Genomic DNA, 17,274 nt, shown 5'->3' with positions numbered 1-17,274 from the left:
GCTTTCAGGTATGCTGATTTTGCTAGTGAAAAATATGCTCAACAGTTACTAAGAGCAGAACTTGGCTGCAAAGTTGTACCTCTGTGACTGAGCAGTGCAAGATGCTCATTTTAACCTTGGCAGCAGGGGAAAAATTGATTTCTTCCTCACCACATGATGAAGGATTGTTAGGTAATGCCACAGGAGTAAATTTTGCATGAATCAAAATGTGTTCTAACTGGTAGCAAACAGCTGGTTTTCCAGAAAGCCCTTCTCTTAGGCCTACTCCGCAGTAAAAATTTGTATTTGCCATGCCACCACACTATGTGAGAATAAAATATGCCCTTCCACACCAAAATTGACATCCTGGCATGCCAACTGACCCTACCAATTCATCTGCTTTCCAGTGCTGTGAGAAGAGAGATTTTGGTTCATCTTTCAGGGCACACAGGGTTCCTTTTCTGATAAAAGAAAAAGAAACATCCTTTCTTTTTAGTATTTGCTGTGATTATTCTTCTGTGCTCTGCTGGAGCACAGCTGAATATGTTTATTCCATTGGCGCATTGATATATCTGTACCCAACTGTACTGAACAAATCAAATCTTATACCTTTCTAAAAGCTTTTTGGAAGTGTTTTTATACTTTGAAATCTTTTTATATGTTCACAAATCAGTACAGGGAACATTGTGTATGTTAATATTATGCCTGTGAGTTAACTATGCCTGGTAGTTAACTAATTTTTCAGTGTTAAAAAAAGTAAGCTGTAAACCTGAGGTGAATAAAAGACTTCTGATTCATGAGTCAGACTGACCTTGCCTGTGCCATTAAATGCGAGTACAGCTCAAGCAGATTGTATAGCAATGCAGCCATTTCAGAAGGACAGTATAAGGATATATGCACTTCAGGGGCCATAAACCATCATTTGACAAAATGCTTTAGATCATCAGAAAAGGTCATGAAATATGGAATATTTTTGCAAGAGATCTCCCATGGCATAATACCCTATGTTTATGAATGGGTAGGTACAGGAAGTGTGGACAAATATACTGTTTCATATCTTTTTTCTGTCTCTGTGAATATTTTTGGCAAAACAAATTCATATATTTTCCATCCTCAGAATGCTCTCTGAGATGTTCGATGTGGGTCTGGCACCAAAATACAATGATATGTTGAACTGTAGCAAATGATCAGTCATACAGACTGACAAAACTATCTCTATAATATGTATGTCTAGAGTAACTACAGAGTAGCAATATAATTGCAAAGAAAAGTGATGTGGTGCTCTTTACATTTTTTTTTTTTGAGTGATACTTACAAGGAAGAAAATGACTTTGTGCTAAAAATACAGTAATACCCTTAAAAAACTCTCTCCACTTTATGTTCTGATAATAGTCTCATTTCAAATGAAGAGAGGGAGCCAAAGGAAATTTTCTTCATGTAAAGAAATAGCTGCTTTCATCTTTTTATTATTCTGAAAAAAAATGCATTGTTTTGATGAACATTTTAAATACTCATTGATGTACGATGCTAAGATCTTTTCCTTTTTTAATTTGGTCTTTACATCTTCAAAGTGAGCAATAGCATTTTAAATTTAAATTTTCAGTGAAATTTTGGAAGAAGAAAAATGGAATCTTGACATACTGGTTTTGTCTTTAAGAAAAAAAAAAAAAAACACAGAGCACGCCTCCCCGCCCCCCCCGCCCCCCGCATCCCCTTAGTTGTTGTCATTAGACATACTCCAGGAAGTTATCTTCATTTTTGTTCTAAAATGATTAGAAGTCAGCATGTTGCTATTGCTTCTTGTCTTAGAGTTTATGTCTTTTATGTCCAATTTGCCATTCAGTCTTGTAACACCATCACAGCAGACTCTTTACCACTTAAATGATAAAAGTTTCAATAGGCACTTTAGTGGAATTACGAAAAGCTACCACTCTTCCACTGTGATGCCAGAAAGCTATCTTCTTTCTAAGCCATGTCAGTAAACTGTACCTAGTAGGCCTGAGCTTGTCTCAGTGTAATTCCAAAGTAACAAAACAACAACAACAAAAACCTGTGTATATTACAGGATTTATCTTTCCTTCGCAGATGAAACCGAAACTGACAGTATGATAAATGTAGTACATTGCTGGAAACACTGCTGTCCTTTATAATCAAAGGAGTCTTGTCCCAATATAAAGCTTAGGTTTATCTTTTTAATTTGTTGTTGGTTTACTTGTTTTTTTTTTATTTCATCTTTGTCTTTTTTTTTAAGTGACTTTGTCAGGGTTGTAACTTTCTTCTTCTCCAAACATGTCTGCCAAAATCTTAAAGCGAGGTCCCCAGTCACTCAGATAGTCATAATCCTGGTCTGCCTCTGTAGTAAGTGAATCTATAGAGCTGAGGGATTCTGCAACAGATCCATTCCCTTCATAGGCATACGTTGCCAAGGAGTCATAAGGGGGTGCAGCTGGATCCACATCATTTTCATGCAGCCTTTGATTAATGAAATCTCTTATGTCTGTATTATCTTCTGCTGGTGGTCTCTGACGCGGAAAGCGCAAGGTATCTGGTTTTATGTCCCTGCGTATTTTGTTATCTTCAATCACTTTGGGATTCCTCAGGGCACCTATGTCAAAAGCCTGCGTGTCCTCTTCTCCACCTCCTTCATCATCATAATGGATAACATTATCTCTGATGTCTTCTTTAGAGGTCATCAGGGTATCCTTTTTCTTCTGCCTTCGGAGTGCTACATACAGTACCACAATGACTGCAATGAGAGAAAAGTTAAGTTAAGACATGCACAGAAATAATTTACTACTCTTATGACGTATCATTATAACCTCCTTTGAAAGTTGAAAGCAATCAAAGGCTTTTTTTTCCTTTAGAAGATATGTTCCTTTTTTTTTTTTTAATAACAGTACTCTAGGCAATGAAAAGATATGTGCTATTTGATGTATGAGTCTAAATTTCCTTAGCGCTAGCTGTGTTATTGAAAGAAGCAACAATCTTACTACTATGAGAACCCTATGAGAATATAGGGTTGGACACGGCTTCAGCTTTTTAGTTCAGATTGAGAGATCTGATTTTTTTTAAAGGTCTTTTTATAGAAGAACAGAGGAAAAAAAAAACCTAATTAATTCCCACAAAACAGTACCGAGAAGAAAAATATGATTTGGAAACTGAAATCTTCTCTCAGAGGAAAAACAATCCTGCCTCCAGCTTTTTTTTTTTTACAGCAGATTTTAGCCTCTTCAGGATCTGCTTGGAAGAATCATGTGGGACACTATCCTGAAGAGAAGAGGGGTCCAGGAGAGCACATCCTCCAAGTTCAAGAATGGCCCATCCGGATGAGCAGAAAATCAAGCAGAAGCATCAAGCAAACTGCATGGATGAACAAAGAACTCTGCACTAAATTCAAATATAAAAAGGAAACATACAAGAAGTTCAAGCAGGGACAGGTGAACTGAGAGGAATACAAATATATCAGCAGTAAAAGGAATAATAGGGAAAATACAGGTGGTCCACTGCTGAATGGGGCAGTGGGTCTGGCTGACAAAGGGCACTGAGAAGGCAGAGGTACCAAAAGCTTTCTTTGCCTAAGTCTTTACCAGGAGGACTGGCCTTCAGGAATCCCAGGTCCAGGAGACCAGTGGGAAAGTCTTCCCAGCAAGAAATACTTACCTTCTTTAGTGAACAAGGATTAGGAGCATTAAGAAAAATAATAATAAATAAAATAAAATAAAATAAAATAAAATAAAATAAAATAAAATAAAATAAAGTAAAATAAAATAAAGGAAATGCACAAGCTCGTGGGTTCAGAGTTAATACACTTGTGGGTGCTGAGGGAGGTGGCTGATGTCATTGCAAATACAGTTGTGATGACCTTTGAAAAGTCATGGCAATCAGGAGAGGTACTTGAGGACTGGAGAACAAATGTTGCGCCACTTATCTTGAAGAATGGCAAGAAAAAGGATCTGGGGAACTACAGGCTTGTCAGCCCCACCTTGATCCCCAGGAAGGTGAGGGAGCAGCTAATTCTGGAAACCATTTCCAGACACATGAAGGACACAAACGCTACTCAGAGTAGTCAGCATAGATATAGGAAAGCAAACAACTCAACCAATCTGATAGCCTTTTTTAGTGACGTGGCTGGCTTGATGGATGAGGGCAGAACAGTGGCTGTTGTTTATCTGGAAATTAGAAAAGTTTTTGGCACTGAATCTAATAATATCCTCACAAATTGAGCAAGTGCTCACTAGACAAGTGGACGGTGAGGTAGATTGAAAAAAAATTGATGAAACTACCAAAACTCCGAGGGTTGTGATCAGCAGCATGGAGTCCACTGGAGCCAAATCAATAGTGGTATTCTCTAGGGGGACACCACTTTGATAACAGAGAGGGGGTTTAACAGGGAAAACACTGTTTAAAATTTTCATTTAACATTCATTCATTAATCTGATGATGGGACAAACCGTACCCTCAGAAAGTTTGCAGGTGATTGATAAAAACCTCAAAGAAGTGACTGTTACACCCGATGGTTGTATTGCCATTCACATGGACCATGGCAGGCTGGAGAAAAGGGCTGACAGGAACCTCATGAAGTTCGAAAAAGAGAAATGCCAAATCTTGCTTGACGGGAAGAATAATCCTATACACCAGCTCAAGCTGGGTGCCAAATGGCTGGAGATCAGCTTTGCAGAAGACCTGAGCAGTCCTTCCGAACCAACATAATCACCAATGCATCAAAAATTCCGTGCTTAATTAGGAAAATCATTGTTAGCAGGTCAAGGGAAGTGATCTTTTACCTCTGCTCAGCTTTGTTGAGGCCATATCTGGAGTGGTGTGCTGGGCTCCCCATTACAGGAGAGACATGGACATAATGGCATGAATTTAGCGAAGGGTTACTAAACCGATTAGAGCTTGTTAGTGTGTATAAATAGAGGGATACTTTTTTTCAGGCAATGAGCACAAATTGAAACACAGGGAATTCTATTCATATGTAAAAACATTTTTACTTCAAGGGTGACCCAAAGCACTAGATCAGGTTGGCCATAGAGGTTCCATCATTGCTGATACTCAAAACTTCATGGGGCAATGTCTTGGGCAACCTGCTGTATTAGACCTTGCTTTTAGTGCCAAGGTTCAGATGAAACAAACTCCAGAGATCATTTCTAAACTCAGATGTTGTGGGATTTTATTATTCTATCTAATACAAACTGTTAAAGACAATTTTACTTGGAATAACAACCAAAAAGATTTCCCACAGGTTTATATTTTTTTTCAGTCTTTTTTCTTTGAAGTTGTCTTTCACTGAGGACAAAATCTTTCTGCAAAAGCAGTAAACTGGCATTTTGATACATTAAATTCTCTGACTTGGTAGAAATGGTAATGTTCTGAGTGCTGATGATGAGTAACACAATAATGAATTAAGTGTTCCAGTGATTATAAATTTATGGTCAGGCTTGTGTATTTTAGAATAACTTGTGATAGATGTTATATGTTGAGTCTATTTTTTTTTTTTGTAGAAATGGATTCAGTAAGGTAGTCCACAGCAAGATTATCAATGCAATAGTAAGCAGGAGAAATGCATATAAAATAAATGTCATTCTTTCCTCTTCATTGGAGATCTCTTTAAATATAAGTTAGTTTTTCTAGGTAGTATTACCAGGTTGATTAGAATGAACAAAATTATTAAAAGACCAACACTCTCTTCCAAGCACAATATCTGGCTAATTCAGTTTAGAGATCTGTGGAAAGCAAGAGATGAAAATATCCCTTTAGTTGGTGTATGCATCAATCAGCAGCAGAGCTGATAAGGAGTTCTTTCTCATAATTATTTGTGTTTGAATTATTGCAGTTTATTGAAATAAAGTATAATTTGTTTCAATCATTAGGGAAAGAGAAACACAGTTCTTCTGAAGCCATGCAAATCATCTAGCAAATTTCAGGGTAATTCAGGCTTCTAATATTTCTGTTTCCCCAGAAACTCTGCCAGAATAATGAACACTGGAGTAAGAGCACCAGGCTCTCTGCTACTTAGTTCACACAGTCCAGTCCAGTTACTGCACACAAGGGTGGCAACTTTGCTACAGCCATGTATTTGGGGCTTCTAGACACTTCACTCTGTAACAGAGAGCTTAGATAGCCTGAAAATCCTACCGTAAGTCAGAGGTCTAGATGAGTGTATTTCTATCTGTGCTTGCCACAGTGAGCTGAGATGTGTGGCTTCATAGAATCATAGAATCCTTAGGGTTAGAAAGGACCTATAGAGGTCATCTAGTCCAACCCCCCTGCACAGGCAGGGTCACCTAGGGCACGTGGCACAGGACTGCGTCCAAGCGGGTTTGGAAGATCTCCAGAGAAGGAGACTCCACAACCTCTTCATAATGCAATTAGACAGTTCACTGTGAACTGCTTTTACTCAGGAAACCCCTAAAAGTAAAAAGGAAGCTCTGGGGAATTGTGATAGATGTGATATCGATTTGTGTTACTTTATTTCAGAAAAGCTGAACTGAATGGGTGTATTTATTATTAATTTCAGCTTCATGAGAAGTGTGGATATTTGTAGTTCCATTTTGATTTGAAACATTTTTTCACAATATATATCTTTTACACAGAAATTCTGAGTTTTAATTCTGCTACACAGAAGCTCCTTATGAATCTGAAAGCCTGCCGTAACTTATTCTGGTGATAAATTACTGTATTGAAGCAATCACAAAGAAGTATTCATACAATATCTTTCCTAGTCCACAGCTCTCTTTGCCTGCCCTTTAGACCTATGTAGAGAGTAGCCCTGAGGTCTAAGAAGCCTAGTACTAGCAAGACAAGGTATGGACCAGCATTTGTAAGTCTCAGCTGGCTGGCCTTACACAGAACACAGTGTGTCTATGTAAACTACAAAATAGCTATAATCTATTATCAGTTCTTTTTTATATGTGTATATATATAATATATATGTATATAATATTATTATTTAATGTATAATATTATATGTACTATATTATAGCTGTGCATGAGTATCGATTAACTTTGGTATGCTGAAATTAAGGCAAGATTTAAATATAATATATATCCAGATGACAATGCTACATTATGAAATTCATGCTTGCCTGAAATGGAAATGGTCCTGATTGATAAGTTTTACAATGGTCTAGCCAGTTTGCATGCACTGCAACTATATTCTCCTCTCTCATTTCATCGTTCTGTTTTCCTAATCTCTCTCAAGTTGGTATTAATAATTAAATAAATTCCCCTCCTAGGCCTTTTGCTACTGCTGCTGTCAGCAGGACTTGTCCATCTTAGTAATTTTAAGTATATGGATATCAGTTCTTCAAGAATGGTATATAATCAAAATTGTTTCAGAAAAGAAAATGCATCAGACTCGACTGGAAGCCAGTTCTCTTTATGCAACAAGAAATAAATAAACATTGCTAAATTCACATTCATTATTAGTGCTTTGGAGTGTTTTTCTAGGAAGAAGCAGCACAAAATTTCCCACAAATAGTCAAGTATTTTAAATGACTATTTATAATTCACAGAGGAAACTAATGACAACATGAGCTAAGCCAGAGGTGAGTTAGAGTTTCGCACTGCACACGATGCCGCGAGCACTAACCTAGCAGTATCACAATGCACAGCAGGATGGCGATGAGCGCGCCTGTGCTCAGCCCTACTGGTAAGAAGATTGCTTCCACATTGCACGACAGGATGGTGCCGTCAGCATCACACCTGCACACCCGGATAGTCATTGTGTTTGTGCTGCTCTGCACAGGGTAGCTACTGTCCTCTATCACCACTGGAAGAAGATGCAGCTCTTGTTGCCTTCTGCTGTAACCATGTCGCCTGGTTTCGATTCCAGCTGTATTGTCTATAAAATACGGCAGAGTTTTGACAGGATTTTTACTATAGTGTACTTATGTTCACATTCTAAGTTTCATAGAATTGTAGAATCATTATGGCTGGAAAAGACCTTCAAGATCATCAAGTCCAAATGTAAACTCACCACCACCATGCCTGCTAAATCGTTTCCCTAACTCATCTGCATGTTTCTTGTATCACCTTAAATAACAGGAAGCTATTCCATCTTTGAAACTCAGGGGATTGCACAGTATCTGTAACTACCTTATTTTATCATTACAGAAACTGCTATATTCTGAGCAGTATAGCAAATAAATCTTTCTCCAGAGCATCAAATCATCTTCTATTTCTTGTGAATAAATCTTGCTCAGCATGACAGCTAACATTTTAAAGAGAACATAACTAAAAATAAATGCATTATAGGCACTAGGTTAGGAAGGATTTTCAGATTTTCCTTTCTCATTAAGACCTTGTTATAATATAAGATCATGGTTCAAAAGACTCTGATTGAAAGTGTATCTAGGACTGCGTGTATTAATGAATTAATTTCCTTTTAAAACTAAAAGTTACCTGAATGCAATACAAAAACTTTCTCATCCATACAAAGTACAGAAATGAACCAAGTAGTCTGTAGTCAATACATATCCTACTAATTAGTCATTAAAGTGTTCACAGCTCCCCAAAATTATGTTTTGTCATTTCTTTCCGGTACCTATTCCTATGCTCTTTTTTTTCTTGACTCAGACAAGATTAGCAAGGAGTAGCGAATGAGTAGCAAGGAAAACTCAAATATTGCAGCACATGTTAAATTCAGTGATATTTAGTTTTGAAAAATAAATTGTTCTTTTTCTGCTTGATTTCATACTCTAAGAATATTTCACAGTTTGCATTAAACAGCTTCCATCTTCAGTTTGTCTCTTGTCTCTAAGATTAAGCATCCACAGTATATGAAAATTTTTATATCTAATTTTGACATCATCCAGCTTCAACTTCCTATTATTTCTATTAATATTCTGCCAATTAAAATGGTAAATATCAATTTAAGATGCAGTACAATGTAACCAAACTACTTTCCTTTCCTTTCCTTGGTTGCAAGGAACCAAGCAGATGGAGCAGAAGATAATGAAAATGCACTACTGATTATGTTTGGGCACACTCTGACTGTATCACGAAAACTTAAAAAATTATGAAATCTTTTGTGTTTGAAAATTATTTCACAAAAGCTTTTCGTTGATAGACACAACTGTAATATCAAGTAATCATAATTGTCATTATAACTCTTGCCTGCTGTTCTGAAAGAAAGATATGGGAAAAAACTTACTTCTGTAGTCATGCACTGTGAAATTTGGTTTGTTGGATGTCTCAGGTGACAGTCTGAAGGAAAACTTTTGCCCAGCTGGTGACAAATCTTTGTCTACTGCAGTGATGGTCTGTATTACCTGAAATCAGATTAAAATTAAATTTGAAGTCAGTTCATTCTTCTAAAAGAACAGTTTTGTAGAAGTGAAAAATGATCCTAAAAAGAAAAAATAACAGTGATCATCATGCTGGATTATTCTCTTTCCTCTAATGTATTGGGAAGTGGAGACAATAAGTCTTAAGTGCTACAATCTCCCGCAAGGTCTCACTCCAACATATCTGAAGGAGATTAGAAAAAAATTGCCATATACTTGACTGCAGAAATATTCAATATTTGTCCTTTGTAACTAATGCTTGTGATTGCTTGCAAGTCTGAGAGATTAGTTAAAGACAGTTCTGTTTATCTGGCAGTACTACTATTACTGCTAGTACATGCTGCAGTACTTCACAAAAGTGCACCCTAATGTTACAGCCCAGAATGAAGAGAGTTAAACCATCTAGCCATGAAAAATACTGGTACAAGAACCTCTGAATCCAAGTCATAGCTACTGTATATCTTGTAAACACAGTGCACGTAAAGTGTTTTGTGGTAGGGATTTCCACTGATCTTTTTAAAAGAGAGGTGACTTTCTATGTAATGAAGGTCTAAATATTTATAATTGCTGATACTTCAGTAGTTATCTGAGCCTTCCCTGTAATAAAAGACTCCCTTATCTATTATTAGCAAACTGGTAACAACTAGCTAGTAGCAAACTACTACGGACTGGGTCAACCACAATTAAATTAGATTCCTCAGCAGACAGCTAGAATAGGAGCATCTTTGGGAGTCATGGGCAAACCCATAATAAAAAGGTTCAGATACACTGATTACCTATTACATGCATGCAAAGTGATTACACGGCAGGATGAATATATTCATTCTGTGGCTGGCAGTAACTTATAGAGATGAAGATGTGAAATTACAAGCCTTATCATGAAAATGATATTGGCAGGTAGTAGGAATGGTGTTTGTGGCCTTGTTGCTCTGTAGTACCACTTTTTGTTTAGAGAGCTCAGATGCCAACAGCCTCGGGGACAAGTTTTTCCTCACTGAGGAAGTTTCATGTCCATATGAGGAAAAACCTCTTTACCGTGAGGATGACAGGGCCCTGGAACAGGCTGCCCAGAGAAGCTGTGGAGTCTCCTTCTCTGGAGATCTTCCACCCCGCCTGGATGCCACCCTGTGCCATGTGCTCCAGGTGTCCCTGCTGGAGCAGGGGGGTTGAACTAGACAATCTCTAGAGGTCCCTTCCAATCTCTACCATTCTGTTATGTTGCGATTCTGTGAGCTCTCTATTGATAGTACCCTCACTCATGATATAAGATGACATTCTGAATTCAGAATAGGCTTTTCATGTTAGGTATATGCTTATAAAAACAAGCTTTTAGCTGCACTGGTTTTTGTTTGTTTGTTTGTTTGGAGTTTTTGTTCTTTTGCTCAGGATGGGATGCAGAGATGCAAGTTAGTCTATTCTACTCTATTTACTCACTTGACTGCCGTTTTGTCCTTAAATGTAAAGCTCCTCAAAGTGAGGATTCTTTCTCTTATTAAGGCTATTCCCTGCACATTATAGGGTGGCTCTGGCCCATATATTCTGGGAGAATAAAAATAAACAGACTATGAAAGTCAACAACCAGAATTTCAAAAGGTGAGTAATTCTAACACACACAGGCATACAGTCACTTTTTTAAAGTCTTGTACATATGGCGTCATTTTTCAAACCAAGAAATATCTATTTCTATAAATAATAAGAAAAAGCAAAATAGCAAGCATTACAGATTTGAAATACCTGTCCAGGTTTGGCGTTTTCACACACAGAGGTCTCATAGGGAACTGAAATTTCAGGAGGAAACTCATTGACATCCAGGACATTTATTATAACGTTGACTTTGCTGGTTAATAGTGGGTTACCTATAAATGATTTTTAGGAGAAAAGCATTAAACTAGTATAAAGCTATTTATGTTTGTTGTCATCACCAGTGCCCATAACCTGTCATAAAATCTTTTGATCCTGATACTGTGACTTCTAAAAATCCTTGACTTCAGTTTATTTCTGATTCGTACGAAGGAGAAACCAGAAGCAAACTTCTTATCATTTTGTACCAGACTTGATCCATTACTGGAATATGGGATCAATCAACATGACTGTGTTTAACAGAGCATAATTTACAGAAGCAGGAGATGCACTTATAATTATAGGGGCAAACTTTTATCAGGAGTCTATTAATGGAGTCCATGGAAAGCAATTTCAGTGATTAAAATGGAATTCTGTGTTCCACTACAGAACGTAGAAAATCAATATTTATTATTGCCTATTTACCATTTCAAGATGATAATTGAGGAGGTAGGTGGAGCACACCCATTTTGTAGATGGAGAAAGTAACAGAGAAGGAACGGCACAAAGATTTGCTAAAATACAGAGTGAGTCAGTGGTAAATTTAGCAGTGAAACATATATGCTGGCATTCTGCTCATTATTAGACCATCAAGCTATGTTATAACAAATACTCATTTAACTGCGTAAGCAGCAAATATATATGTGCATCTTTTCATTATAGATACTCTCTATCATTTACTAAGCTGACAAATTTTAATCACTAGATGCATTTTATATACAAGATTAACAAGATTACCTGTTTGGTATATAAATATATAATATATATGACATATATTTTTATATACATATTTTATTTATATACATACACAATATATATTATATAATATACATATTATACATACATATAATATTATATATATAATATATATATATTATATAAATACAAATATAAAGCAGATAAAATTCTCTTTTGCTGTATGCTACTTTACATGGCAGTAGGTACACAAAAACAGTTTAGATGCTGAGTCAAAAGAGTACTTTATTCCTTTAAAAGAGTGGCAGACACAATTTAGTCACCATTAGATGTTCAGGAATTTCCCACTATGAAGTGTGGCAAGAGTAGAAATGGTAGAATTTGGTAATTCCGCCAAATTCTAAGGGATAGGAAGAGTTTTCTCAGAGATTCTGATATAAATTAAATCTTTTACATATTTACATTACAACTGCATATTTAATTCTTTGCATTAGCTACTTACTTTGAAATTTGAATAAACCTTTGTACTCCTTCTGTTTTAACAGACATGGCAGGGGAGGAAGGTTGCTTTCCAGGTCAAAAGTGTATTACAACTCAGTTTGCACAGTATTTCATGATAGCAGAGTAGAAATCCTGCACAATTTATTTCTTTTTCTTATGAAATGATAAATGCAGGGTTTTTTTTACAAGAGATACAATATGGAAGAGACCAACGTTTGGCATAACAATGATTCTGGCAATGATTCTTTACGTACATGAAGAGAGAAAAGAAATCTAGATTGCTTATTTAAATTGGTGAATTTGGACTAATAGGAAGGAAGGAAATACTAAGAGTTTATTCTGGTCACTACAAGACAGGACAAGACTCTATTTCTGAATAGAGGTCAGATGAGCCAATAGTAGGTGAAGTTCTCACAATTACTGTCAGAAACAATGTCTAACTTGCAACTAATCTGCTAGCAGTGCTATTTGCAAAGAGTACAGCAATTGACACACACATTAACTTATTTTTTCTCAATTTTTTTTATATATTCCTTTTAAGGCACATCACTGAACAAAAGGAGTTCAGGGTGCCTGCAAGCATGTTGTAGCATTGATATGAAGTAGAGTTGTAGATGTTCCTTACTTTTTTAGAAATATGTAACAAAATGCCTTTTTGATGAAAGGATATATATATATATTTCAAATTGGTGTGTCATATACATAACATTTAGAAAATACTAGGTATCTTGATCAATCCAATGAAACATATGAGTTTCTACAAAATATCTACTTGGTTCATATTTCTGAAAGTCTCCTAAAATATTTTTTCGGTTTATATATATCTTATGTATATATATAAAATTAAATGTACTGAAAATTTGACATTATTGCCTTCACTCAGAATCACAACATGCATATGTGTATAGCTTTCACATTTATTTTTCATGGATGACCAGCTTTACTTTCTGTGATCCCTTGAAAGAAATATTAGATAACAAAATCTTTCTGTTGACTGTTTCCACAAGGTAGAATTTTACCTTGAATAAGTAAGTGATCAGCAATAATTAAACATTAAAATAAATAGGATTACTACAGCGTAGTAGGAAAATTGCACAGTACTGTGCACACAAGGAAGATTGCATCAGTACTGTGTACTGCTTTGAATACATACAGAGTTACAAAGACCTGTGACACCTGAGGTGAACAAGGGTGAAAAATTACATGTCAGGTACCACTTTCCAAATTTGACCTGTATTTTCTCTGTTTTGTTTGTTGTTTATCTGAAAGTCAAATCTATCTTGGCCCTACCAGCTCTGTAGTGACCTGCATACTAGTGTCAATCAGTGAGTCAATGAAAACATCTGCTCATGCTTTTTAAATCCAGATTACACAAAATAGAAGACAAGTGGTTAAATCACTAGCCTAGGAATTGAGACACAGGTTTCAGTTTTCAATTCTGCCTGTATGATAGAGGCAAATAATTTATCTTCTCTTTTCCTCAAATTCCCTGTATGTAAGATAATGGCAATCTTGTTTACGATGATCTATTAATATCACTTTGGTCATGGATACTACAGTAACAGAAAAATATTTAAAACATTTTTGATAACCTATGGAAGCATGTAAAGTCCAAGACATATGAGAAGGCAGCATATGAGATGCTGACAGCTGGTTATGCCAAATATGGAGAACTGGTGTTTCATTAATACCACATACGTTATGCAGGAGAAGATTATCTCCATCTGGAGCTTTCAGCTCAGGCTTCTTTAGCATTCATAAAATTTGGGCCTGGAACTAGACAAGGTGGAAGATGGTTGGCAAGAGTATGTAGGAGTATAGAAATAGGCCGTTCAGTGCCAGCTGGCCTCAGTGCTTAAGATAGACCCTAGGCATGTTTAATTTACTAGCAATGGACAGAGCCACTGATGCTGAAGATGATCAGAAAGAGCAACTACGCAGGCTACATATTGCAGCTGCAACTACACAGGCAGTTGATGTACTCTCAGAAGATACTAACCCTAAGAGTTAATTTAAGAGTATAGAGAACCTATGTGACAACTGATTTCTTATTTACTATCCTGCTACTTCTATGGAGGTGTAAGGAATCTTTCTGCTGCCTGTGTTTCTGTGTTGTTACCTGCATGCTACCCTTGCAGTCACCCACCTCCCACTTGTCTAAGCAGCGCAGTCATCCACCACCCGCTTTACCCTGGGTTTCTCTACCAAGGACAATAACCAAGTTGTGGTATGTTGTTGTGTTAGGCATGGCACTAGGATGTCTACCACTCCACATCTGAGATATTTTCAAGAGCGGGCTGTGCTGCAGTTCAGAGACTGATTCTCAGTTTATGTTTAAATTAGATTTCTTGACTCCTTCAGGATGAGAAGTCAAAAGCATGTGATTGATAATGCTACAGATTTGGTCATTACATAACAGTGCTAGAACAACATCCTATAGCCCAGTTCCCTATGGGGCAATCAGTTGCTACTGTTTATATACATCATATATTCTTTTATTCCTGGGTAACCAGGTCTTCCACAAATTGACAGAGGCAGGCGTACAGCAAGCAGATTTCTCAGTTAAGTCTTTGCAAACAGTCCAAGTTCTGCCTCTGTAAAGTTCCCAAGCTGCATCATATAATCTCTGGTGCACACGGGGATGAAGGAGCATAGTCTGGAGTTCAGAGAATACTTAGTAAGTCTTTCAAATAAATGCAGAATGAGGATGCTGGACATAAAAGTATTTACAAGAGCTATTCCCAAACATCAGGCTTTCAAACTGTTTTTTTTTTCCCTCCAATGGGTGATGCTAACAAAGTTTATTTTAATAAGCATAAGGCTATTCCTTTCTGCTTCATTCTAAAAATGTTTTCCCTTGAAAAATGATATCTTCTGGGGTTTTAGTGCTAATAAAAGTCAGACCAATAAACTTCTCTAAATAATCTGAAAGTCTAAATGCTACATTTATATCTACATTTATATTTATCTACTCCCTGCTGTTATACTCAGCTATCTAAGCTGCATGGTACTTCTGCCATACTTTGAAAGGTAGCTTGACTGCTCAGAAGTCATAACACTACAAGACAGAAATATTTGCTTTGAGAAAATAAGCGTCACGTTTGATTTGTGCAGGATTTTCTTATGAAGCTATATATGAACCGCAGGGAACAATGACTAGAAAGCCTTAGGGCTAAGGCACAGGCAGCTGGTTTCCCCAAACCTACTTGTGACCATGCCATCATTTCCAATATACAGAGTAACAATGGCAATGCCAGTATAATTTCTTTTTTTTTTCCTCTGGCTTGACTGGGATCAAGCTGGTGTGTTTATAATTCTTTGTTGTTAAAAAAAGAAAGTGATAATTTGCAAAATGGCCTTTAGCTGTCTAAAATAGTGCTTTTCTCTTAAGTGTTTTATTTTTCCTCTGTCATGATGAAAATAATGACTTGAGAAAGCCAAGTAAGTATTTTAGCAATAAAGTTTTAAGCTACTGAATTTAATATGCCTATTACTAGCTTTGATTTTGTTTGTCTGAAAGAGATGAGGTCAGTCTCTGAAAATCCTTAGATAACAATATTTCTCCTTGTCTGGGCAAGGTTACACAGATGTTTGCAGTGTAAGGCCACTCCTCTTGGGTAATCATGAATTTGTCAAGGAAGCACAGTAAAATAAATTTTTAAGGGATTGTTATTCTAAAATGAGATAGCAATTTCAGTGTTCACATATCAGCACCAAATGGTAATTTACATTTAAAGCCAAAACATTTCCTTTTTTTTTCCCCCAGATGTTCCCTCTTTGGTCTTTTTGGCTGTGTGCGGTGTGTCATTTCTCAAACCCAACATTTACTTCTGTACTAGCTCTGAGTCAGACATCTATATATGAAGTTTTCACAGTTAATATATCTCAAATTCTCCAAAGCACTGCCAATTACAGGTATAGTGGAGGTATGGCAATTGTTTTCAGTGCTATGGATAATGCTTGAGGTGTAAAAGTTTTGAGGTATACAGATATAAAACACTAATATTTCTAAGGTGCAGATTCTGTATGTACTGTGCAGATGCACAGACAGGTAAATCTGGAGGATTTTAGATGGTTTTAATTACTCTTGGGAATAATAAACGTATTCACACAGAGTTTATCAAAACCTTTGCCTTACTGCAGAAAATTTTACAAATCTCAAATGCCCACCAAATGCCCACCATTTGAGATCTCAAATCACCCACCAATAAATCTAAATAGTTATACTTTACTGAAACATAGACCATTATGAGATCTCCACACCACATCTACGCACCTGTTTCTCTGGAAACCAATTACACTTCTAGTGGACTTTCTCATGTATGTATATGTAACTGTATACTCAATCATCTGAGATGATAGTTTCATTTCCTCTGTTACTGTACTCCAAGCTAAATCTACGTCACATTCTCATTTGTCTTTCCCCTCATTATATTTTCAGTCTCTAGGGAGTTACCCTGTGTTTCCTTCTGAGATAGCTACAACTGAGATTTTCTTCCCTATTTTAAATAATATATACCTTCTGCTTCTAAAATCTCCTTCTTCCTGTTAGCAGAATGTATTACTTATTGAACACTCAATGCAGTACATTGAGGAAAACAAGTTCTCTGCATTATAAACTTACATTCCCAGACACAAAAGCCATCCATAACAAATGCGGAGTACTGCAAGGGTTCTCTTCCACCACCAGTGGATATTAACAGACTTCTGTAACCTTTGCATGTCCAAAAGAATTTTATTCAAAGGGTGGTACAGGCCTAGGAGGGTTTCTGTTTGACAGTATCATGAAGGAGGGATGCTACACAGAAGGCTGGCAATGAAGAAAGCTACAGCTACGTAACACAGCAGAGGAAGGAGTTCTCACCAGGGAAAATGCTTTGTAGAAGGCAAAAAGACAAGTGTGAAGGAAGCAAACAAGACAACTGCAGATTGTATAGGAGAAGAAAACAAGCAGTTAGGCAAAATGAGT

At 36.7% G+C, this 17,274-nt stretch overlaps 1 protein-coding gene across 1 annotated transcript in view; it reads right to left on the bottom strand.

The window, feature by feature from the left end:
* Positions 1–1,902: 1,902 nt before the first annotated feature.
* The window catches only part of CDH12 (cadherin 12), a 141,644-nt gene continuing 126,272 nt past the window's right edge, over positions 1,903–17,274 (bottom strand). The window contains exons 8-11 of the mRNA XM_010225717.2: positions 11,004–11,125; positions 9,137–9,254; positions 7,574–7,825; positions 1,903–2,725 (exon numbers count right to left, since the gene is read on the bottom strand). Coding sequence (XP_010224019.2) covers positions 2,226–2,725; positions 7,574–7,825; positions 9,137–9,254; positions 11,004–11,125 — 992 coding nt within the window. The 3' untranslated portion in view covers positions 1,903–2,225. The remainder of the gene's footprint in view (positions 2,726–7,573; positions 7,826–9,136; positions 9,255–11,003; positions 11,126–17,274) is intronic.

The sequence above is a fragment of the Tinamus guttatus genome, unplaced genomic scaffold (assembly GCF_059628265.1).
Source record: "Tinamus guttatus ecotype Peru unplaced genomic scaffold, ASM5962826v1 Tinamus_guttatus_pri_ptg000222l, whole genome shotgun sequence".
NCBI lineage: Eukaryota > Metazoa > Chordata > Aves > Tinamiformes > Tinamidae > Tinamus > Tinamus guttatus.
This window is presented reverse-complemented; position numbering and strand designations above follow the sequence as displayed.